This window comes from Perca fluviatilis, chromosome 24 (assembly GCF_010015445.1).
Source record: "Perca fluviatilis chromosome 24, GENO_Pfluv_1.0, whole genome shotgun sequence".
Classification (NCBI taxonomy): domain Eukaryota; kingdom Metazoa; phylum Chordata; class Actinopteri; order Perciformes; family Percidae; genus Perca; species Perca fluviatilis.
The window spans coordinates 9197126-9222742 of NC_053135.1; the positions used below are offsets into that span (position 1 = coordinate 9197126).

Sequence of the window (25617 nt, forward strand, 5' to 3'; positions counted from 1 at the left end):
GATCCAAAATTAAAACAGAGTCACAAAAAAAATAAAGTAACATATTACTTTATACATGTAATATCGTCGCAGTATTTAAGACACATTTGTTTAGTATTTTCCAAGTCAATGAATTAAAAAGGGTGATTCTTTGTCACTTTTTTTGTTGTATTCTTTCTTAAAATATGTGTATTATATTTAATAGCTATACCAATTACAACCACTCAAACTATTGACAGAGGAAACAAAGCAGGTACAGTAAAAAGGTAGTTTCAATTGATAAAAAATGTGTTATCGGATCATAGTCAAACAGTTTTAAATAGAAATAGGAAGAGAACTTGTGAAATCAAGTGTTCTGGGTGTTGGAGTGTCCGTGTCAGTGGGAATGTAGTTTCCTGGAGTACCAGAGCGAGTCCCTGGGATTCCTTCCGGGTTCCTCTCAGTTTGTTTTGTTTGGGTGTATACCGTATACCAGCGCACAGCTCAACATGACACAAAGTCACCGTCTGCGGCTCTAGCTACTGTCTTTACATGACGGCCTGGCTGGAAAATAACATGTCCTCTTAAGGTGTATACAAGTTGTTAGCCCGGAAAGTCTGACAAAGTAACTTCACCGTGATTTCACCCTGACCTGAGACACCTGTTGCTCCAGTTTCGACAGACAGGTGTCTTTTCGTCTCGAACAGGGAGGGAGCAGAGACTACCGAAACTCGGATTCATTTCTTAACTATCTCCAAACAAAAAAAAGAACATTTTGAATTGATTTACAGCTACTATGAAAGTCACAGTAACTTTCGGGGACACGTCAGTGGTGGTTCCCTGTAAAGCTGGATGGACCGTCCGGGATTTAATCGAGCAAGCCACGCGGAGATACCGCCGGATTCTGGAGCAGGTAGACCAGGTAAACACCCTTCAAACCGTCACTTTATCATTCAGTTACGTCGGGGCTTTCACATCACTTTTACATGTACGTTATTGTGCCCACAGAAAATAGTGTTATATAATTCCACTCACTCTTCATGTTTTTGTAAGAGCTCCCATAACTTGACTAAGATGTGTGTCACCTGAACAAGTTATGTTCGTAATATTATTGCTAACCTTAGCTACTAGCTTAAATATCATGTCTGTGCATTAAGACAATATGGGACTACAATTGCGTAGAGTTTAGTTTAGCCTACTAAGCTTTGCGTGTTAAGCAAGTAGAAGTTTATTTTATAATAAGTTTGAGTCCTATTTAAGCCTGAAACCTCGTTATATTGAATGGTCCACCTTACATTTTGGTGGTGCAGAATGCAACTACAGTTGAATTTTTCTGTAAGAGAGTGAACTGTTAAATCTGTCAACATAAGTGAACTTAACATTTTATATAGGTCTATCATTAAGTGTCATTTTGCGCTTTTTGATGTTCAACAAATCACAGTAAGAATCCATCACAGAAAGATGAGCAACTTGCCTCAGTAGACCAGAATGCAATGCAACCACTGGACATTTTAGATTCATGAGTAAGGTTTGTGACTGTCATGTGCCTCAGCTGCAATAACACCATGCATAACACATCTGGATGCTGCGTTCTGATGGGAACAGGTATGAGCATCGTCACAACATATCCCCTGGCATTCACTGAACACCCCAAACCAATAACTAAGGGTGTAATATGACTTAACTGGTGTACAGTGTTGTTTTCCATTTGACTTGTGTTGTTTTGAATGCCCCGCATATACACAAAGAAATGAACCCCCCTGCTTTCTGCTCCCTGATGTTGCAATCACTTGAACATTAATCATTCTGCCGAACTGACCTTTTATTAATCAGCCGCCTTGTATGTGCGTGCTGTCCTAGCGTGATAGGGAGCTGATGTGCGTTTCGTCTCTGGGAGGATGTGAGTGGTGCTGGCTGCAGGCTCAGCTGTCTACCTGTACAATAGCTCCCTGTTTAAGCCCTGCTATCTCAGCGGGCAGGTGGAAGTTTACTGTTTGATGTCCTCAATGTGGCCGCAAGTCGAGGACGTGCGCTGCGGACAGTTGGCTTTGTCCTGTGAGTGATTGGGGATTAGGATTGGTGACAGGTCCCGGTCTTATCGGTTGGCTGGTCCCCCTCTCAGCCCGCCCACTTACCCTACCCTCAGCGAGGCGAGAGGCTGGCATTTGGAGATGCGAGAGCCCGCTGAAGCAGGAATGGAAAGACTGATTGGGTGGCTGCATGGCTTGATGTATTGCTTCCTCTCAGTGAAGGAGCGCGCACACACACACACACACACACACACACACACACACACACACACACACACACACACACACACACACACACACACACACACACACACACACACACACACCTAGATGGCCACACACAGACACACATACACACACACACACACACTTGGAGGAGCTCATCTTGCTCGGTGTCCCCTGAGCTGTCACATCTCTGCTTCACTGACACCCTGACACCCACAGCCATGCCCACCCTGCCCAGCGGTCCCTGTTGATTCTCACCGAGACACGCTGCGATGCACAAAGTAGGCTAAATGTGAGCGTGTGATTAAAATGCACCAGGCCCTTTATTGCTTTTCACAGAGCATGTTAATTAGGAGCCGTTGCTAGACGCTGACTCAGCGGTCTGTTGCCTTCTCTTAATAGAGGCACATCATCGTGAGGACAGTCCAGCTGTGTGGCTGCCAGAGAGGACCGAATAGCTCTGACCGGATGAGCCGGCTGCTCCTGCCAGCAGAATCCACTTAGAGCCCACATTAACCGCAGGTTTCTCCACTCTCCGGCCTCACCCGCTGACAGTGGGGACAGTGTCAAAAACCTGGGTATAATCACAGCGAAGGTGTGTTTGTGTGTGTTGGTTTATATGGTGAACAGGATACTGCATCATCTCACTGTTGATTGCGATAATGGCATTCAGACCTTCTTAATTAGCAGGTTATTGTAATGTGATCTCAGCTGTGACTATGTACATGTTTAGCTTCTTGCACAGGTTTTGTTGAGAAAACTGAGTTAGGCTAACTGACAAAGCCTCTAACTAACTGCATACAGGCAGTTATTGCTCGTCATACAGTGTGATTTGTAAAATGTGAGATAGTTTCCGGACATTATTCGATCCCTGCTATTGTGGCATGTGATGAAGATTGTGGGAGATGTGTAAAGATTTGCACCTCAGGTGTTAAGATTTATATGTTATAGTAGATATATTTTTACATTTTACTAACAAACTTCCATCTGTCATCCATATAATTAAGAAGAAAAACTAGGCATGATTTGTAGAAAGTATTCCTGTGTCTTCTAGGGGTGCAACTTTTTTCCCTATTAGTTAGTCTATAAAATGCCAAAACATTTTGACCTGCTCACCCAAAGATATTCAAATATTCAAGGATTTCAAACCGCAAACCCCTTAGATTTGAGACACTGGAGCCAGCAAAAGTTTGGTAATTTTTGCTTGATAAATGAGTTAAATGATCAATCAATTATCAGAGTTGCTCTGGATGAATTTTGACTCCTCATTTCAGCCCCTTTCCTGTAAACTGCAATGAAATAAAAAGTCCACAGTTGCAGGAGTAAAGAGGCTTAAAGTGATGGTTCGGAGTAATTTCACCCTAGTGTCCTTTGCACCATGACCTCGACACACCCCCCCAGAAGCTTTTTTCACCTGGGTCTAACATTGGGATATATTAGAGTGGCGTTAGCCGCGAATAGCTATTAGAAGCAGGATCGAAGTGTCTCTTAACATTACCCACTAATTATGTCCGAAATGATACCAAAGGTCTACACTAGTATATATAGGTTATGCACTCATAAACGATGGATTGTAAAGTTTGTAAGTACACCAAGAAGTGTAATATTAAACTTGCCTCGCTGGCTTCTGCTCTCTGCTGCTGTTGTTGTTGCTGCTGTAAGACGAGTGCTTAGGGACATCTAATTCACAACACGCAAAAGAGATGCAACAAAAATATTTTTAATTTAACTTATTTTTTAAAGTAAGTGCTGTAGTATAACTAGCAGGAGACAAGTAATAATTGAGGTAAGTTTGGAGATATTACCTTATTTAATCATTAAATTAATAAATATTTTTGTTGCAACCCTTTCGTTGTTGTAATTTGTAGATGTCCCTAAGCACTCTTACTGCCCGGTAGTAACAGCAGCAGCAGCAGCAGCAGAGAGCAGAAGCCAGCAGGCAAGTGTTATTTACATGAACTTCTGTACAAATTACAAAATCTTTCGGTTCCTTCGGAGTGCATATCCATTCTGTTACTACGGTATACGCTTTATTCATTCATTTCGCATTATTAGTGGGGTAATGGTGAAGAGACACCTTGGATCCATTAGCCTGCTGGCAGCTATTCAGCTGATAACGCCTTAGCTTCACGCTTAACGCTCCCAATGTTCGACCCAGGTGAAAAAAGCTTCTGGGGGGGTGTTTGGCTCGAGATCATGGTGCAAAGGACCCTAGGGTGAAATTACTCCGAACTATCACTTTAATAACAGCCCTGACCTGTGTTTTCCTGGATCACTGTATTAATATAACACTCTAACCTGGGGGAGCAGCAAGTAGACTGTGATTGTGCTGCGTTCTCAGGGGAAACAGCCAGGTACTGTAGATGCCTCTCCCTCTCATGGGCTATCTGTGCAGGTTCAGTTCAGATTAGGGCCACTAGCCTATACCAACCCTGCGCTGACACCTGACAGCGCACTAAACAAGCTGAAAGCACTTTGCCCTCCTTCTCGTGTGTGTGGGAGTGAGAGGAGTTGTCCAGTGTGGGGCTGGTATAGTGCGTCAGAACTCGGCTATGCAAAAGGCATTTTTGAAAGTAAAGTAACAAACCGTTCAAACCTGCTGTTTCTCTTCCTTGGGTTGTTTGTGTCATTGGATTTCAGACCTTGCTTGCTGTCAGACGTGTTCCGAGAAATAGTCTGCATTCATCAAAGTGCTGTGGTTGTGTATTGTGAATGTATATTGTGGGGAAATACTTCAAATAGCTGTAAAGCTACAGAGCAGCATTCTGAGGCTCACTGTTTGTGATTCCCGCTGGCGTTTGACTTTAAACTTGGGCATCCCAGACATCAGGACTATGAAAAGTTCTTAGTTACAGTTATTTAAATCGAAATGCCATCCTTCCCGCTTGCAGTGTATGCTACTGTGGCGCTTGTTCAGGAAAAAGCAATTTCACTTGACAGCAACCCCTCCCCATTCAGTATTTATAAGCAGTATATAAACAAGTCATAAATGTTTAACAAACAGTAGTCACTTTGAAAGTGATTTTTTTTTTTCAAATTGTCGAGTGCAGGTCCCTCAACTTTAGGAATATGCAGTATTAAATAGGACTGCACAATTAATCACAATGTTCTCGAAATCGCGATATGGACTAGTGCAATATCCAAATCGCAGGGGGGGGGCGCAATATTTGTGTCGAGCCATTATGAATTTAGTTTTGCGGTGCTGCAGAGACGTCCTGGTCTACAAATCGCATCCTACAGACTAAAGAAAACCTCTTTGTTTGCAAAAATCGCACCATAATCCTTTAATTTCCTATTATTTTAACAATATTCATTGAAAATGAGAATAGTGATACAAAAATGATCATTCCCTCCAATATCGTGAATCATATCGCAATACCAGTCAAGATAATGGCATTTAGATATTTTTATATAGATATATTTTATTTTATATATATTCATATAATTGTCTAATTGTCCATTTTTTTTTTTACGTAATCGTGGTTTCTTTGTTCAACCGCAATGAATTGCTAACATTAGTTAAGGTCCTAAGAGGTATGACTGTTGATGGTAATTGTGGATTTTGTTTACATATGCCAAATTGTAATTATATAAGTGATTATTGGTAGGACTGTTGAGCTAAAGCTATGCTAGTTGTTGGCACTTGACCCCACACACGTTCCAAAAGAAATAATGTTTTGGAGGGGCGGTTTACTTCATAGGCTGAGTGCCTGTGTTACTACATTATCTGGATCACATAACAGTAATCTAACCAAAAGATGTATCCTGGAAAAAAAAGTAATAAATAAATAAATAATTAATAATTAAACTTGACTGAAAGAGCCAATTATATATTGTTAATCGCAATTATTTGTGAGACAATTAATTCTACAGTAAAATTTTGAATTTTTACAGCTCTAGTCACAGCTTCGGCACACATTCTTCTGAGGATCAAAGTGTGAAATAGCAATTCCCCCCCCCCCCCGCTGCAGCCCCACTGAATTTAGCTTCCCTAATTGCTCCGGTGTTTCACCGATCTCGAGTGGTGTCATGTTTGCTCACCGGCGAGGGGGAGGGGGAGAAGAAGGAGAGATATATATCGCTTTAAATGGTCGGGGACTTAATGGTGTAATTTGGAGGGAATTTCCTCTTCTAACTGTCACGGTAATTCTCCTCCGCCGTTGACTGATTGACTCCCGACTCCTTTTGTTTTTTCATGTCATGGGAAGAGTTCAGCATACAAAGGGGAATTACCAGGGATTGACAATGAGGGACTTCAGAGGAGTGTTTTTTTATTTATTCATTTATTTTTGTACTCCCCTCTTTCCTCTCTTTAGATTACGTTCCCTCTGAAGTGCTATACATTCATCCCTTTTCATCACTAGGTAGAGAGAGAGGAGCGTGTGGTGTTTTCTCGGGCCTTGTGAGTTCTGACTGAGGAAATGGGAGCACAAGTATGCCTGGTGGTGTGCTTAGGCACAGCCTGCAGAGGTGATGCTGGCTAACACGTAGGCGTTGGTGTTCCCTAGTCCACTGATGTGAATGAATCCCCCCCCCCCCTGTGAAAATCACACTAATACATCTTATTTCATTAAGGTGTGTGTCTTTAATGCTGGTGATGTGATGTCACCGCAGTAAGAGCCATGTTTTGTTGTTGATGCCACACACACTCGCTCTCTCACATACTGTACACCGTGTCGGTGAGATGCAAACGAATGCCGGCAGCTGTTCAGGTTGGACCAGTTTCGCCCTGACATCCTGGCTACATCTGTGCTCCACCGGTTTAACGTCTCCATCCCACACGTGCAGCTTTATAGTAAACATTTTTTTAAATGATGACTAAACACAACACCATTTCTGATTCATATTACATGGTTTTATACTCACAATCCCATAATCTCAAGAAATCGTCTTTCTCTTCTCTCACTTTCTCTTTCATCAGTTTCAAGTCAGGTCAGTTTGTAGCGTATTTATTGATTTTCAGTGGTCCTCTAACTCCGTTGTCTTCCTGCTGCCTATAGCTGCCTTTTTGAGAAGCTACAGGTGACCCCTTGCTCCGAAAAGGAAGAATAAGTAGAGCCCATACAACTCTTTGGGGAGTTTCAAGGCTACCGAAAAGTCAGCTGCGGATGTCTCCAGCTGGTATTGCCTCCCTTTACCTTAGATGACAAGTCCACCTAACCCTAACCCTAACCCGGGAACGCTAACTGTATTAATACCAGGTGTGTTGGCACAAGCCTGTGATCAGATGTCATTATCCAGGTGTAAATTGGCCCATGAGTTCAAGTTACTGTAGCTCCCCAGCATGCATTGTGTTTGGGTGTCTGTCTTTTTAATAATGTGTCACACAAAATGAAAATGATGCAAACTGTGATGAAGGTATCCACTCTTTATTTGCAAGGCCCTCACTCATACGGTTATGTTGAAACAGGTTTTACAGTGACAGGATGCTCTTGCCTCTGGATCACTGGAGAGCATGGTAGTTTGCATAGCAACGTGTCGCTGCATTGTGTGGAAACTGCAGCGTGTTTGAGTGCTAGTTGGAGCTGCAGATTACTTGCTGCTCTATCTCTCCCAGCTCTGGGGCTGGCATTATGGCCGCTTCTGAAGAAAGAGAGGTTCTGGCTTTATTCCTGTGATTGAAATCCCAGGCTCTCCCAACCATTTGTTTTAAGAGAATGGACTTGGCCCATTGTAAAAAGGCAGACAGCCTCTTTTTTTTTTTTTTTCTGCCCCGTAATTCACATTCGGATGCAGCGGAGCAAGGAGGAGCCCATTCACAACGGGTCTCAGTGATACAGCAGAAGCCACTCGCTGGGTCTCAGCCAAACTCATTCCAGACTCCCAAGGCTTATAGCCTATAGCTGTTAATTTAGCTGGTAATGTAGTCTTGTGTTGCTACGGACAGATTGCTTATTGGTATGAGCAGATCCTAATGGGCCATTTTCTACTGCACACATTGTTGGAAACGATAAGCCTTGTCAGAGATTGCTTTTTTTAGTCTAGAAATTACTTTTAATAGAGTGTGTGTGTGTGTGTGTGTGTGTGTGTGTGTGTGTGTGTGTGTGTGTGTGTGTGTGTGTGTGTGTGTGTGTGTGGGGGGGGGGTGGTGGTGGTAGCAAATATTTAGTAAACAATTCTAAAATTGACTCATCCGGGATGTTGGAATTACATCCTGTTTTAACTTTGTATTCGTATTTAATGCAATGTATCATCATCCTCATCTTAGATTGTCCACAGATGCACTTGCTCTTGGAGATCTGCACAGCATCGTCACAATAGACTCTGTGTGGGTCACAAAAAGGGGAAGATGCTATTGTTCGTGTACTTCTCTTTTGATTTTGCACACAGATTTCAGACTGCAGCTCAGTCTAAAGTCCTTGTTCTCTTTTTAATCGACGGAGCGCCAGGCTCGGGGGTACTTCCTGCCCTGTGCGGTGCGTTCACTTTGACCTCGGTCTTCATGGTAACAATGAAAGCGGCCTGGAATGTGCCCACCACTGCTCCCCACAGGGCAGTAAAAACTGCAAAAGTTCCCATCCTCGCCCTCCTCGCTTTCACATTCTTCTGTGCAAACTGTACTTTGTAAACCCAGTACAGTGTAATGTAGGTCATCTGCTGTACCTGCCAAACAAACAGGGAAGCCTGCTGTTGGGTCCTGATATATATGCGTGGATATTATGTTGACTGACTGTCAGTATTGTGTCACATTTGTTGTAAACATACCATTCATAGTGGATAAAATGGCCAAGTGGAGTTATTATTATTTTTTTTTTTACAATATTTGATATTGAAACAATGACTCAAATTTTCAAACATGCTGTATGTTTGTGAAACGCGGAGAAGCCTGACTGACTTTGAGCAAGCATATCGCAAACACTGTATATGTGTGTAGTTGAAAATTACACATGAAGGATTTGTGTTAATAGAACTTTTTGTGAAAAATGTTTTTTGTTATTTGTGGTCCGTGTTAAAGTCAGTGTAATATTAACCAAGGTTTTGACCAATTTATGTGTTCTGACCAGTTAAAGATTCTGGACATCTGAACTACACTGTAAGCTGATTGGTTGATTAAACTCCCACTTTGGTGTCACTGGTTGTTGTAGTTTTTTGTTTCAGTTTGATAGTACAGCATTCTGACAATTGATTTAAATTAGGGATTATGAGTAAACTTGTAATTCCGTCTGTTGTAATTATTGTCTAGTCCTAATCTGAGTTTCTAATTGTTGCTAACTTTGTGTCCAGCATGGGGAGAGTGCAGTGAAGACCCACCACTTGGAGTACATGGACGGAGGGATCCTGGACATGGACGACCTGCTGATTGATCTAGTGGAAGACCGAGACAAGGTGAGGAGGAGCCAGTGGCGCATCACTCTTTTCTTAAATCCAAACCACAAAATCTACAGTGAAAGTTTACTTTAGGTTTATGCGTTTGGTTCGTCCAGGCTCACGCAGTTTTGTCCCATACCTGTTCTCATCCACGCCCCAACACGTAGACACGCTGGCATCTGATGAGTAGGGTTGGGTACCGAAACTCGGTGCCAATAGGGAACCGGTGCCGACGTAAACGGTAGTAACGAGACCGACTAAGAACGAAAGTTTCGGTGCCTCATTTCGGTGCTTGACTTTACACTACACCTGACAGCATGTAACGTTAGCCTACCTTTAGCTAGCAGCTGGATTAAACACCGGTAAAATGCTGACAGCTAACGTTAAACAGTGTAAAGTGTGACTGTATTTCACTGTGGAGGACTTCAACAGCGGGATGTAACAGTCTGCACTGCAGCGCAGCAGCTGCCGTTGTCGCAATTCATAGATATACAGTATGTTTATATGGTCGGAATTAAACAACACAGACGGTGCGTTCACTCGCAGCTGCCGTTGTCGGAATTAAACAACACAGACGGTGCGTTCACTCGCAGCTGCCGTTGTCGGAATTAAACAACACAGACGGTGCATTCACTTAAAACAGGTTGCCTCGTGGTGCATTCACAGTAATTGTAAAATACCCTTTTCCCATCTGGGGTTCAACAGCAATTTACTGGTGAAATAAGTTATTGTTATAGTTATTACATTATTATTAAATCTTTAATTTTTGACCATGGCCTTAGCAATAAACAAGTCACTGACTGTTGTTTACTACCCTTATTTTTTTTTCTTATTTTTTTTTTTAACTTTATTGAAAAGTACCGGTTCAGGCACCGTTTAGGCACCGGCACCGTTTTAAAAGTATCGATTTAGCACCGGAATCGAAAAAAAAACCTAACGATACCCAACCCTACTGATGAGACAGCGGTTTCGCATGGTCGCACAGCTTGGCATAACGTGAGCTGTGATGTGCATGGCAAGCTGTTTCGTGATTGTTCCTACCTGGTGTGAGGTGCAGTAAATTACAGCAGTGAATCCGTCGTTCTTAGCCGTGCTTAGTCTGGTAGCAGATTTATTTTGACTCCGCTTGTAAAGTCTCCAGCCTGGCAGGATGACAGCATGTCCAATAAACAAGGTATTTGTAAATCCAAACCTTGGTTAGCTTGTCGCTGGCTGTTAGAAGTCTAAACCAGCTAAATACCAAATGTGACAAAATATACTTGGATTGGGTTTGATTGCTCCATACATGCTTGGTAAGAAAACTTTAACTTATTTTCTCCTCTGGTTCTTCAGAAAGGGAGAGTAGGAGCGGTGACGGTGCTGTGTGATTTAGCTGTCATGTTCATTTTTACTGAGACGGATGAAAGGACACCATTTCACATCTAAAACAAATCAAGGGAAGGGAAGTTCTCCAAAACAGCCATGATGTAACTTCACAGAACTGGGTTGGCAGATGAAGTACACACACACACACACACACACACACACACACACACACACACACACACACACACACACACACACACACACACACACACACACACACACACACACACACACACACACACACACACACACACACACACACACACAGACAGTGGCCCAATTTCTATAAAGGGCAAATTTCATTCCTCTTGCTAATTTCCTTTAATGCATTCCAAAAATGTGCTAATAAACTGTCCGAAATCCATATTCATAAGCCCCGGGCCCAGAAGAATGATGAATTATCAACACTTAGTCAGCAAGAAGGCCAAATGAAATGGAAATGGAAAATATTCAGCCGACCCTGTACCACGCAATTTCAATTGGTGTTTTAAGCTGCATGAACAATAGAGTGTGTGTGTGTGTGTGTGTGTGTGTGTGTGTGTGTGTGTGTGTGTGTGTGTGTGTGTGTGTGTGTGTGTGTGTGTGTGTGTGTTTATGCACGCCGTCTTGTGCATGTGGGACTGCAAGTTTGGCAAAATACTCTTCATGAAAAAAGGGGACACAACTAAATAATAGATGTGTAAACTCGGTGGGAATCTTCAGCTTTTTTTTTTTGCAATCCCAGAGAACAGAAGCTTCATTTTCTGGGATGATGGAAGTAGAATCATAAGATCTGCATCTTATTTGTGCATAAGAGGGTGAGTCGTAGATTTGAATGACTCATTTTTCCAACATAAGCCCGCTTTTTTTTGTCAGCATCCTCACAGTGATGAAGTGTCACAGATCAAATCCCGCTCCAGCATTTGATGATCAAATTCCCTCCCTAACAAGGGCCCCTGACGGCGGCTCTTTCCCTAGCTGCGGTGCTTTTTGTGATTACGGGCGCTGCTGAGCAAACGCTTCACTAGAACCTGCACCATGCAGGAACTGTCTAATTTACCTTTTGTTTCTAAACTCTCTCAGCTTTCACCCAATTCTCCAAACGCCTCCTTTCATCTCACTCCTCATTTTATCCTTTTGTTTTTGCTGCTGATGAAAAGATTGCAGACGGGATAGGACGAGCGCACGTGATCTTCATAACGTGCCAGTCATCCGACTTATCTCCGGGCCTCCAAACGGTGTCGGCTCTCATAGATTAATGAGCTGTGCCTGGCATTCTTGATTAGTCTGACTTCCTTTTGTTTGTCTGCGTTTTTATTACCTCGCCGCAGCCGACAGATTCTATCTTTAGTGCTTTTCTTTTTTTTTGCTCCGTTATTGTGGCCGACGCTGTTTCGCCATCAATCATACAGGAGTGGTCCCATTGTGAGGGCCCTCCACCGCACAGCATGAGCCCTGTGTTAGCCGCGGATGCTAATGAGAGATAATGGTAAGCTATTTGTACGCCTAGTGGTTAGCTTCGCCGTGAGTCCAGACCTCTTTATCTGGGCCAGCCCCTGACCATTATTCAACATACACACACACACACACACACACACACACACACACACACACACACACACACACACACACACACACACACACACATCTGTTGTCCCCCGCCGCCTGCGCCGATCCACAGGCAGGCGTGTAGCGTAGCATTTTAGCATTAGCGTCTAAGGAAGGAGCGCCACTGGTGGTTGATGAGGGTGGAGATGAGGGGGTGGCTGTGATTTGATTACAGTTCTGCCCCCTGCATCTGCGACATGCCCGCAGACACACACAAACACACACACACACACACACACACACACACACCAAGCATACACAATCCGTTCATTAGGACCCCATCTCGAGACACCGGCCACCAGCCTCCTCATGAATATTAACATCAATCTGATGAATGTGAAGAAGGCCATGGGGTGTTGGCTTAGGTGTGACCACATACACACAGTACACACTCACAGACAGAAAAGACCACAGTATAAAGAGAGCAGCTCATGGTTCTGTCAATTATACTCTATCTAGCTCTCCTCTACTTTGACCCTTTAGTGTGTGTGTGTGTGTGCGTGTGTGTGCGGTTGCGTGTGCGCGTGCCCTGCAGCTCTCTGAAGACAGTTGGAGGCATGTCGGTTGGAGTCATTGACCTGTCAGATACCCCACTACTTTGCTAATGGTTTGGAGAAGTGGGCAGACGTAACAGCCTTTCGATCTCTTCCTCTTTCGTTGCGCTGTTTCTGTCAAATCACTGACTAGTTAACCTGCTTTATCCTCCATCAGTCCATTTTTTTTTTTCGCCTTTCACTCACGCACACACATCATGGACTTGTGGTTGTAGGGGCGGGCGATGTTATGTAACAGCTGTTAATATTGGATGTGATTCCTGCAACAATGTGTTGAGGTGTCTTGATTTCGTCAGGTATTTATTCTGCCAAAATCAGACATTTCCATCTGTTGTTTAGCCTTTCCTTTCCTTTCCTCTCCTCTCCTCATCTGGCCCTCGCTCCTCCATCTCTTTGCTCCCTTTGTTTTCAAAAGCAGTTATTAACAGATGTAGTGCTTTACCTCTACACATTCGCCCATATACCGCTACCACGGCTGTCATTCTCCCCCACTGACAGTCCTTTGGGATCCTGCATTAGCAGCGGCCACTACTCCCAATACGTCTCCGCGGCACACAGGAGCTGTCAGGCAGGCTGTCCAATGCCAGCATGCCGTTAACAATCAAGCCATACACCAGGTTTCATTTGGTAAGCCCTCCAATATACATACCATATACATGGCCGCTGTTTCCTGTGTTCGTTGGAGAGATTTTGTTGTAATACTGCGGGGTGCGACACAAATAAAACTGCATGTAGATCTGCTGCCTGATTGGAAGGCCATTGCATCATTCCTCTGCTTCACCATGCAGCTGAAATTTGAATGTTTAACATGTCATGTGCGAGTGTCCTCTCTTGTCACGCCGATCTCCTCCAGAATGGGAATTAAACCCAGGGAGCATAACGTCTCCTCATAAGTGGACTGTCACTCCTCATTCCACGTGCACAGGCGCACATACACATTGCTCCACACGGACCTTGTTTTCGAGGGGGGGGGGGACACACATAAAAAAGTCAACCATCCATCCCATGCAGCCAAACGAGAAATCTAATTTCAAGGGAAATTTAATGGGGAAAAAAAACTGAAATGATTTCCTCCATCTCCCTTTAATTAGCCCTTTTTAATCACTGCGCCTACAAGGCGTCCATGAACCTCCTGTGCAGTCTCTGGTTGCCGGAATGTAAATGGTAAGGGTGCATTTCCCAGCTGATCTCCCTCTGAAACCGCTTGATTACGAGGCCATCTCCCATCATCCATCTCTTCTTCTTGCAGGTCACAGTGGAGGACGCAACGCTATTAGAGTGAATCGGTCTCATGGAAATATGTTATGATATTTGAAGTAGATCTGTGGTCATGAGCAACTTTCATTTCACTTTAAAGAGAAAGTGACACCTCTGTGAATAATGACCTTAATTAATATAGTTTTAGTTAATATTTCACAATGTAAAATTGGCACTGGTAATAAAAGATTTCAAAAGGAAATGCATTCAGCATGTTTGTTAGGGCGTTAAAGATCCCCACAAAGCATTTCGGTAGGAAACTCTGACTCCAAACGTAACTGAATTTGTTTACAAGAACTTTGAATACGGACAAGCAAATACTTACCAGTCTTGAGTGTCAGATTTTAAAACTCACAATGAAATGCAATAATGATTTTTTTTTTTTTCACCAGCTCTTTCTTGTAAGTTATTTCGGGTGATTTGTCTGAAGTCATTTATTACATGTCAGATGTCAGCCCCTCTGACAGGCGACAATAAGGCATTACTTAAAACGTGCTAACCCGCTGGAGAAAAAGTTTTAGTGAATGGGACGTGATTACGAGGCGCAGACGTGCTGATTAGCCTTTGACGCTCTGTGACATCTCGCTCCCTCACCTCCGTTCCCCTCATTCACCGCCGCGGCGAGCCGTGTTTGATTGGCATCTGAATAGTCCCGTAACTCTGCACAGTGTCTGAATGGCCAGTGATGAGCAGGAGCATGAGGTTCAAGTGCGCTGATTAGAAAATGTTAAGGCAGGTCAAGTTTATTTCCATAGCACATTTCATACACAAAGGCAATTCGGAGTGCTTTAAATAACGCATTAAAAATACAAAGAAAGGAAGGAAAATCAACATAAAAATGTACAAGTTAAAAGAACAGAGACATACTAAACTGGTAGAAAAAGGAAGTTTCTAATTTTGGATTTAAAGGTGGTCAAAGTTGGTGCAAGTCTAATATCCTCTGAGATTGAGCCCAATCATAATGCCCTCATCACATTCTAACCGTGATCCATACGGCCTCACCTGTGTCTGTCTGACACATTTGAATGTTAATTAGAAATCTTGCATGGATTCTGAACTTGCCCGGTGTATAGAATGAATCCGCTGTAGTTCATCTGGAACGAGTCATTACGTTCCTTCTGTTGTCTGCTTAATTGATTTTTATTCTAGCAAGAAGAACATTCATTTCTTAAGGTTGCCATCACTGTTGAGGCCTGGAGGCTCCAGACATGTGGAGCGTTCTAAATTTGATTGTCTGAAGCTAAACTGCATAATGGAAAAGGGGTATTTTTAAATGTTTTTTCAGCCTTGGCTCTGGTGTTCTCATTACGTGAAATCATATTTCTAAGTATTGTCTGTCCATTTTGCAAAGACGTCTGTCTGATATTGACAATTCATCATTTCAAAATGACAGAACAAGCTGTATGTGTATTCGAGTGCCATGGATCCGATGACTTTAGATTTCTCTGTATCTGTATATCTGTATCAGTGTCTCAATGTTCCAACCGCCAGCGGGCCGGAGCCTGGGTCTGTCTGAGGTTTCTGCCTAAAAGGAAGGTTTTCCTCGCCACTGTTGCCTTAAATGCTTGCTCTTGGGGGAATTGTTGGATTTGTTGGGTCTAGAGTGTGGTCTAGACCTATCTGTAAAGTGTCTTGAGATAACTCTTGTTAAGATTTTAATACTATAAATAAAATTGAATTCCCACCTGCTGAAGGTCCTGTACACCATCGGAAAATCTTTAAGTTTCCTATGCTGCCCTCTGTCATAATGACTTGTATGCGACTTGAAACATGCCGTTGGTATAACCTTTTTAAAAAGCTAGGATATGTTACAGAGCTATTGAATTAGATGGAAGGAAGAGGTGTTCCTGTTGCTCTCTCCTCACCTTGTATTTATTATGCATCCTCCTAATCGTCGGTGATGCACATTAATGTATTCAAATCTCCAGTAAACATACAGTATATTAAATAAAGTTAGATTATCTCTGTTGCCTGCAGATCAGATCAGACCGGAGCGTTTGAATGCTTTGCCCGGCGGGATTCGGTCACTTGATCTGATTTTATCATATCTCATCAGCCTCGACCTTGATTCAACCCCCACCACACACACACACACACACACACACACACACACACACACACACACACACACACACACACACACACACACCACACACACACACACACACACACACACACACACACACACACACACACACACCACCACCACCACCACCACCACCACCCATCTGAGCACCACAACAGCTCTTCATGTGATTATATTCAATTAACAATACCCCCTACACACACTCACAAGCATTCACCAAGCCCCGTTTGATTGTAATTACGATGCGAGAACTCTAGGAAGGCTTAAGGAGCAAGATTTTGTGCCGTGCTCGTCTGCTTTTCATTAGCTTTTACTCATAAAGTTGCACTTTGGAATTTTAATTCCTTTTTTTAGATGATCCATTGCTCTACCTTTCGACTTTGAATGATGGCACCTCTCCAAAGTCATTTGTCAGTTCACTGAAGCGAAAGTCTGGGATTCAGTTAGGATAAGGCCCCTTTCTGTTTTCTTTGCGTAGGTGTGTGTGACTTATCGAGGCTACACTAGGTCATCACACCCTCAGATCTTGTCCTTTGGTGTTTTTCCGTCTGTTAATCACACAGACTCTATTTTGCCCTCTGTGTCACCATCACACCACCCATTAGCTCCTAATGGAGTGAGACGGTCAGGATGTAACCTGACCTGCCTGCGTCTGGCAGGAGGGACCTGGGAGAGGGGGGGGGCGGCGTGTCGAGGCCAGAGGTGCACTGCGCTCTGTGGACTCCCTTTTCTAATGACACGTGCGCATAATCGGTGTGGCAGGAGAGGATGAGGCATGAGGATGTGGAAGAGGCGGCCTGTGTCACGGTCTGTGTTTCAAATTCTGTGTGTAATCCAGTGCTGCAGCTGTACAGCTCTAACATTTGACATGAAATACGAGCTTTAGTTTAGAAAAACAATCGCGTGATATTGTGAAGCTGCAGCTTGTGTTTGTCGTCAATATTAGCTTTTATCAGTTAGCAGTGATTTTGTCACAGCAGCCTGCAGAGAAGCTAATCACATCCTGCTAATGATCTATTATAGATCAACTTGTTTACAGCAAATCTACTCTCTGACCTAGCCAGCCTCACACCATCTGTTTTCCTAGGTGACAGTGTCCCAGAATGCTGTATACGTGTGTGTTTGTGTCATTGTGTGTGCGTTGTCTGAGGGTGTGTGAAAAGCGTGGTGCATTTCCCATCCGTTCACTCCAACTGCTAATAACTCAAATCAACAGAAAGTCACACTCCCGGACGTGTGTGTGTGTGTGTGTGTGTGTGTGTGTGTGTGTGTGTGTGTGTGTGTGTGTGTGTGTGTGTGTGTGTGTGTGTGTGTGTGTGTGTGTGTGTGTGTGTGTGTGTGTGTGTGTGTGTGTGTGTGTGTGTGTGTGTGTGTGTGTGTGTGTGGCAACTAGAGGATATATGCTTGTAATACTGAATCCAACTCATTTAGGCTAATTATTAAATGATTTCTGGTGCAATTACACAGCTGTAACCGCATCTGTGTCCATTGTGTTACACACACACAACCACACAAACTATATTGTTAGTATTCATTTTTCCTGCCTCTCATCCTCCATCAACTAACTGATTGGGCTAATGAATTGAGCTCCGTGGACGGTAATGTGTCTGAATAGGCCACTCGAGTTATTAGCCATCTGACATTAAGGGACATGTGGAAAGGAGGAGTGGTTGTTTAACTAGTTTTCACATCACAGATGATGATCATGTTAGATGTCATTATTTAAAGGCAGTAGAACGTGAGTCGGACTGAAGAAACGTCCCGGACTGGCAAATCCCATTCGACCTGGACACACCTGATTCGGATACAGCTCTAGACAATTGTGAAAAATTCCCATCTCATATGTCAGATTGTTTGATCCGTTCTCTTTACAATACCTAGACAAGCAGCAGAGCAGGAAGCTGAATATTATGCCTGGTAAATAACTGAAATAATGGTTTCAATCATTTGGATTGTTGTCATATATATTGATGTGATCGTATACTATAGTTTGTTTTTACATCTTCCTATATATATTTTTTCCTTTCGGTCTAAAGCTATAATCAATATTTTTATATTAGCAATGGATCACATTAAGGGGTCGCTCATAGTGACAAATGTATTTAAACGTTTTTTATTTGATTGGTTTCTGTAGCTATTATGATGTTACAAACCTGATGAAAAACCAGCTAATATAGAAGAAAAGTAATCCAGTGATCCAACAGATGAATCAACTAATTGTTTCAGAACTTGTTAAGTGTCTATTTTGCATTGCTTGTTAATGACAGTAGACGTTGTTATACACTGAGTTAATGGGCCGAGTCTCCTTCATTGAATTGCTCTATGAGATGATACAGTCAGAGTAGTTCAACTGCACACACATTATATAATTGTATGTTTATTTATACTGAAAAGGTTAGCATGCAGTAGGAGCTCCAGCCCACTCACCTTCATATATATATATATATATATATATATATATATATATATAATGTGTGTGTGTGTGTATGTATATACTGATGGATGGTGCTGTCAGGTGGTGTTCTGTACTTGTGACGCTTGCAGCAGCACAAATCCTGCTTTTCTACTTCAGGCTTTGATGTTGAGTCAATAACTATCTAATAAGGCATGTTGGAAGGAACACATATGTCGATGGGCGAGTGGGGCTTTTCCCCCCTCCCAAACACCTTCAGGCTGTGAGTGATGGTGGCTCTCCATGGCAACAGCAAGTACTGAATGTCAGTAATGTAGTAGTTCAATAGTGTGTACACATACAGTATATACACACACACACAAACACACACACACACACACACACACACACATATATATATATATATATATATATATATATATATATATACACATACACACACACACACACACACACACACACACACACAACACACACAACACACATAGTACAGGCCATGGACACACTTTCTCATTCAATGTGTTTCTTTTTATTTTCATGACTATTTACATTATAGATTCTCACGAAGGCATCAAAAGTATGAATGAACACATATGGAATTATGTACTTAATGAAAAAGTGTGAAATAACTGAAAACATGTCTTATATTTAGATTCTTCAAAGTAGCCACCCTTTGCTTTTTTATTAATAAGGGACAAAATTCCACTAATTAACCCTGACAAGGCACACCTGTGAAGTGAAAACCATTTCAGGTGACTACCTCATGAAGCTCATTGAGAGAACACCAAGGGTTTGCAGAGTTATCAAAAAAAGCAAAGGGTGGCTACTTTGAAGAATCTAATATATAAGACATGTTTTCAGTTATTTCACACTTTTTTGTTAAGTACATAATTCCATATGTGTTCAGTCATAATTGTGATGCCTTCAGTGAGAATCTACAATGTAAATAGTCATGAAAATAAAGAAACACATTGAATGAGAAGGTGTGTCCAAACTTTTGGCCTGTACTGCATATAAGCTCAACTATGGAGGAGAGCAGAATGTTAACCCCCTAAAGAAGTAATCTGAGATGAAAGATTCAACATTCCAGGGATGAAAAGCACGTTTAGGTCATCATGGACATAGTGGAAAACTGGTAAATTATTAATAATTGAATGATTAATAATAATAACAATGAAAAATATAGATTTTCCCTTTTATACTATGCTTACCGTCACTTCAAAGCTCCGTCCACACAAAGAGAAACGCGACAAAAAAACGAGGTGACGTATGGTATGAAATTCTAATGGCAAGGGAGGGCAGATGGAAAGAGGAGGAGGAGGAGGAGGAGGAGGAGGAGGAGGGGGCAGCCTGTGGAGGAGAGAGCCACAGGTGAGAGGGCACAAGCCTCGCAGCTCTGAGTTAATCACTCCTTCAATTTCTCTGTCAGATCCCGGGAGGAAGGAAGGAGGGAGGATGGAGGAGGAGGAGGAGGAGGTTGGAGGGAGCAGCTGGCTTTGCGACGGCCACAGGGAAAAGAAAGCTGATTATTAGGCTCCGGCTCTGACTTTTGGGGAAGAGCGTTGGAACATGTGTGTGTGGTGTTTGTGTGTATATATGGGAATGTGTGTTTGTGTGTGTTTTTATGCACATTTATGAGAAAGAGGTTATGAGTTTCTGGTGCCAAGGGAGTACACGTTCCCGTGCATGTGTCAGTGTGTCGTGTCCACAGATGCGGAGCAGGCCCAGTGTAACCATCACAGATGTGCTTGCACTGCGGGAATGATGAACGAGCCGGTTTCGTATTTGTGTTTTCGGCCCGAGAAATACGAGGCCTGAAGCTCCCCTGTCACCCATATCCCTCACTCCTTTGCTCCCTCTTTTCCCTCATCTCCCCCACCTTCCTCCGCCTCCTCACCCCCTCCTTCTTTCTCTCGGCCTCTCGGGCATGTGTGATTTATGAAGAGTTTACCCTCTCCCTTTATGAGTGTGCATAAATAATAATGTGGCCTTTCACTGTGCGTTGCCGGCACTGCAATACCTCAGCTGGTGGCTCACTTTGTGTGTGCGTGACACTCAGTTGGTGCACACATGCTCCATCACTGTGGCACACACAGAGAGAGTGAGAGAGACGGAGAGAGAGAGAGAATTATATTTCAATCCTGTTCTGTGCCATAAACAACCTTTTTGGCAGTGTGCCAGAACAAAAAGCTGTTAGGTCTGCATTTTTGTGTTTTCTCCAAAACCTTTGCTTTACTCTTTTCATCAGTGGTTGTGGGTGGACTAGGGTTGAATTATTTTCCTCGGAATATATATACCTATTTTTCCTGGAAAAACTGATTTCTCACCATAAATGATATCAAACACAGAACTGTCAATAATTCAATCAATCAATAGATCACAGAGTATACAATCTTTATAGGTGGAAAAAAACACAATGGCATTTCTATAGAATAATTTAATGTTAAGAATATCAGATTTTTGTTTTCTTATTTAGGCATTTGATGCATCACCTGTTGAATGTTGCTCGGCAGAGCAACTGATTTGTGAATAGAGTTCTTCATGTCTCATTAAGCCACTTTCAACCTGCAGGATTTGCAGTCTACTTTAAATATTTTATAGAATAAGTGGCACTTATTCTAAAAAATATTTTGCCACACAGCTGGATTGTAAACTGCCATTTTTCTAGGAAAAGTATCTGGAAGTAGATAAAAATGGGCCCTTACACAACTGGATGTGTATGCTATAAATGTTGGGTTTTCACAGGTATTTTTCCTGGACGAACAGAATACATTTTGGTAACAATGCCTAGGAAGTACCAGGATCCAAATTTCCAATATGCAACCCCTAATATTATATTCCCCTTAATGCTGATGTTAAACTGAGTTCTAATATAATGAGGATGTGCCAATACCAAGTTTTCTGTCTGTCTTTTTTTTTTACTTTGCATCTATGGTTCAGTCAGTTTTCTAAACAAATGGTTGTTGCCTTTCAATGTAAATGGTGTGAGTAGCTAATCAAAAGTTTTGGTTTGACACAGTACTGTTTAACCTCTCCTAAATGATTTCCTAAAATATTTTGTCTTGTGTCCTATACTTTGTATTATATCTATGGTGGAGAGAGGAGTGTTAGGAAGAAATGTGTTTTTCTCTCTGTGTGAAATATTGGCTAGTGTTTTTACTTTTCGGGCATTATTTTTCCCAGTTTGCTTCTTCTTCTTCTTTTTTTTTTTAACTTCTGTTTGCTATTTTTACTTTGTGGAAGCACCGTGAGATCTGGGTCACTATTTGCTAAATTTGCACGAATGCAATTGCTTAGACCACTGCAGCAACAGACTGTTAATGTTAGTTAGTGTTTAGATCAGTCTGTCAGAAGCATCAATGAGACATTATGTTCAATGTGGAAGCACTAGCTGCTATTTGAAGCCACTGGCATCTCTTCAAACGGAAAGAAGGAAACATTTAGAGGTTCAAGTAGTGAATGTCTCTGTATATGATTCATTATTTTGAAGGAGTCCCTTAGCACAGGCTTGACAAGTTGGATTGTGCATCTGTTTGAGTTCATGAGTGGGAGAATGTGTGTCTGTTGTGGTTGCTTCTCTAATCTTACACACTGCAGGTGTGTGTGTGTTTGTGTGTTGAGAGTTATTACCCCACATCTGGTAGTGTGCTGTATAGATTCAGGCTGGAATAGGAGCAGGATTAGCCCTGCTCTCACCGGTAATACAACCACTTTTCTACTTGTATAAAGAACACAGGCCAAACATTCCTCTGATGGCCCCATACGGTGTCCTGGAAACATTTGTGTATGCGTTTGCTTGAGTGCATGTAAGTAGATCTTTGTGTGTTGTGTTTGCCTGCAGTCTTTGTGTTATGCTGAGTAGGTGCATCCCTGTGTAAGACAAATCTACTCTAAATCACTTCAAACAACGGGAAAAAAACAATATCCAGCCAGAAGAGTATTACCAGTCACAATTAACTGCTAGTGGGTTTAAAAAGGCAAATAACTGTTGACGCCTTGTTTCAAATGAATTGCCATTTCTCACACAATGCCATGCATATCAAGAGCCAGATTTCCGCTCAGTCAGCGGTGAGACACTTCACCCCCTCTGTACCTGTGCACTGTCAATATTCATCACTCTTTACAACCATGGAGAAACCCATTCTCCACACATCTTATCTGCTCTTTGTTGAACAGCATGTAATTCCTACATGCGGCGGATATTTTTCTGCCTGTGAACAATTCTTTCCAGTCTCTTCCCACCTGAGCCGCTTGAAATTCAGTGGATGAAAAACAACACCAGATGCACACACATGTTACGAGCCATACAGTATGGAGAAAGTATTTGTTTTTGCGCACAGTTCCATCAGCTGAATGTAAACGTCAGTTTAAATCCTTTTAGCTATGGTGCGTTCAGAAACGTATACACCAAGTCAGGTTGTCGGGTAGTGAAGGCTTTCATATTTTCAAGTCAAGACACTGAGAGTGGGAGGTTTATTCTCTGTGATTCAGATTTTAGCGCTCATAAAAGCTGATGTCTTAAATAGACTTTGTAAACCTGTACTTTAGTAAAGAAAGTGTGTGTGTGTGTGTGTGTGTGTGTGTGTGTGTGTGTGTGTGTGTGTGTGTGTGTGTGTGTGTGTGTGTGCCTGTGACATGATTGGGTAACCATACTACTGTCAGGATGCTGCGCGCTCCTTCTGAATTATGCATCTCTCGTTCAAAGAAAGAATGAAGAATAGAGTGAGAGGGAGAAAACAGAGGAGGGGTGGGCCATCGTAAGATAAATGACAACCGCACAAAAGAGCAGAGCATCTCAATAGACTAGTAGCACAACACACACACAAACACACACAGCAGTGCTAGACAGCGATGAGAGAGGAGAAGAAAAATGGGTTGATTAGTACCAGTGGATGAAATGGGGAAGTGTGTGTGTGTGTGTGTGTGTGTGTGTGTGTGTGTGTGTGTGTGTGTGTGTGTGTGTGTGTGTGTGTGTGTGTGTGTGTGTGTGTGTGTGTGTGTGTGTGTGTGTGTTGATGCTTATGTAAGGACGAGAGGCCTGAGTGGTACCAGCATGCAGTAGAGTTTGACTGAAGCAAGGTGGCACTGTTTATCCTCTAACTGTGAAAAGTGTGTGTCTGAGATTATTTCCACACACTGTCTAAACCATTTGTGTTTTTGTGGTGTGTATTTTTCAATAATGGCATTATTCGGTGCGTGAACATTACTGATTGCAAATATATATATATATATATATATATACACACACGTGTGTCTGTGTGTGTCCATGCTGAACATAGTATTTTCTCCCCAGTGTATCCCATACAGGACGTTCTTCATTTGGCTAATTAATTCTTAGCAAGTACATCAATTATTAAAGACACTCAACTGTTCTATCTGTGAGTTGCAGCATGTAAACACCATCTACTGTTTACAGCAGCTGGGATCAGTTCATATCCTGGCTATTAAAAGCTCACAAACCATGATGCATGCAAACTCTGCTTCTGATTGGCTCTAACAGCCTGTGTGAAAGCAATCTCACTAATAGGGATCATAATAATGTGCAACTTTATTGATCACAGTAAAGAAATCCTGTTTTGTTTTTCCCTCTCGTGATGGGGAGGTCAAAGGTCAGGCTTGGCTACAGCACAGCAGCCAGGAAGCCGGTAGGGAGTCAGTGCCCTGCACATGGTCACTTCAGCAGGGTGGAAGGTTGCTGTGTGGCTTTACACACCCTTGCTGCCTGTTGTAAAGAGCCATTTTAAAGTGTGTAACGTGTTTGGTTGTTCATTATCAAAATCTGTATTGCCCTTCACAAACGTGTCTTCCAACACAATCAATTTCAAGTATTCCTATTGGTTTGGAATTTTACATTTGCGCTTGCCTGAACTGGGTTAGACGCTCCATAATGATGCGCCATCTTGAAATACGTTAGCCGGTAAGGGACATACAGGACATACTGCTCCGCCTTTCGCGTTTTCGACTCACAGCTGCTGCTGATGGGTATCGTCGCTTCCCGGCCCCGGCAGGTTTGAAGAAGGAAACGTGGAGGACCACAGGTATTCAACATCCAAATTTCAGGAACAGGAGTCTTCTTCTTCGCCCAGAAAAAGAAAAAAGGATATTGGAAAGAGCAAGAGACTGGCGTTATCAGAAAAAAGAAGTTAATTATCCTCCGGACCGCTGCAGTCTCCTTTTCTTTCTCTCGCCTTTCCGTCGGGTGGCGCGCGTGCCTGCTCGCGGTGTGAAACGCGCGTCCGCGCCACTCTCCGACATGCACTCGTGGACGTATTAAGAGGACGCATGAACAACAACCACGGCTGATGGACGGCCTTTTGTACACCTTCGCTTTTTGAAGCGTGAAGGCTACAGTAGCTGCAGTACTGTGTGGCGAGAGAGAGTTGATTGTGATATATGATCTCAACGCTAGATGGGAGAAATTCTTACACAATGTAGCTTTAATAATCAGAATATCTTGATTGACCATAGGGATAAACACTGCTTTTTATACGAGGATGCTTGCTACCACTACAGTATGTAAACACTGACTTGATACTGGATTTGATAACCATAGTTAAGTCATACACTTTTCACCCACATCTCAGGTCTTCCGCGATGTGGGAGTGAGTTGTCAGGGAAGCGCCCCCTTAAGAATGGATTTAACACCTGGAACAACATTACAGTAAACCAGGGACTCGTTCATCTTGAACATAATAGTTTTGAGTCTGTCCCTTCAGTGTTTTCAAGGTATAGAGCCACAGCTGTGGCATTCATCAGGCAGAATGGGGTTGTCTACTAAAAGCAGGGTTGGCCGTTCGATCCCCGCTTTTTAAAATCCTGCATTGTTTACATCCA

At 42.6% G+C, this 25617-nt stretch overlaps 1 protein-coding gene across 2 annotated transcripts in view; it reads left to right on the forward strand.

The window, feature by feature from the left end:
• The first annotated feature begins 392 nt into the window (after positions 1–392).
• The window catches only part of pard3ba (par-3 family cell polarity regulator beta a), a 143896-nt gene continuing 118671 nt past the window's right edge, over positions 393–25617 (forward strand). For both annotated transcript variants that reach the window (XM_039793245.1, XM_039793246.1), the window contains exons 1-2: positions 393–880; positions 9438–9539. In XM_039793245.1, the coding sequence (XP_039649179.1) occupies positions 755–880; positions 9438–9539 (228 nt within the window). In that variant the 5' untranslated portion in view covers positions 393–754. The remainder of the gene's footprint in view (positions 881–9437; positions 9540–25617) is intronic.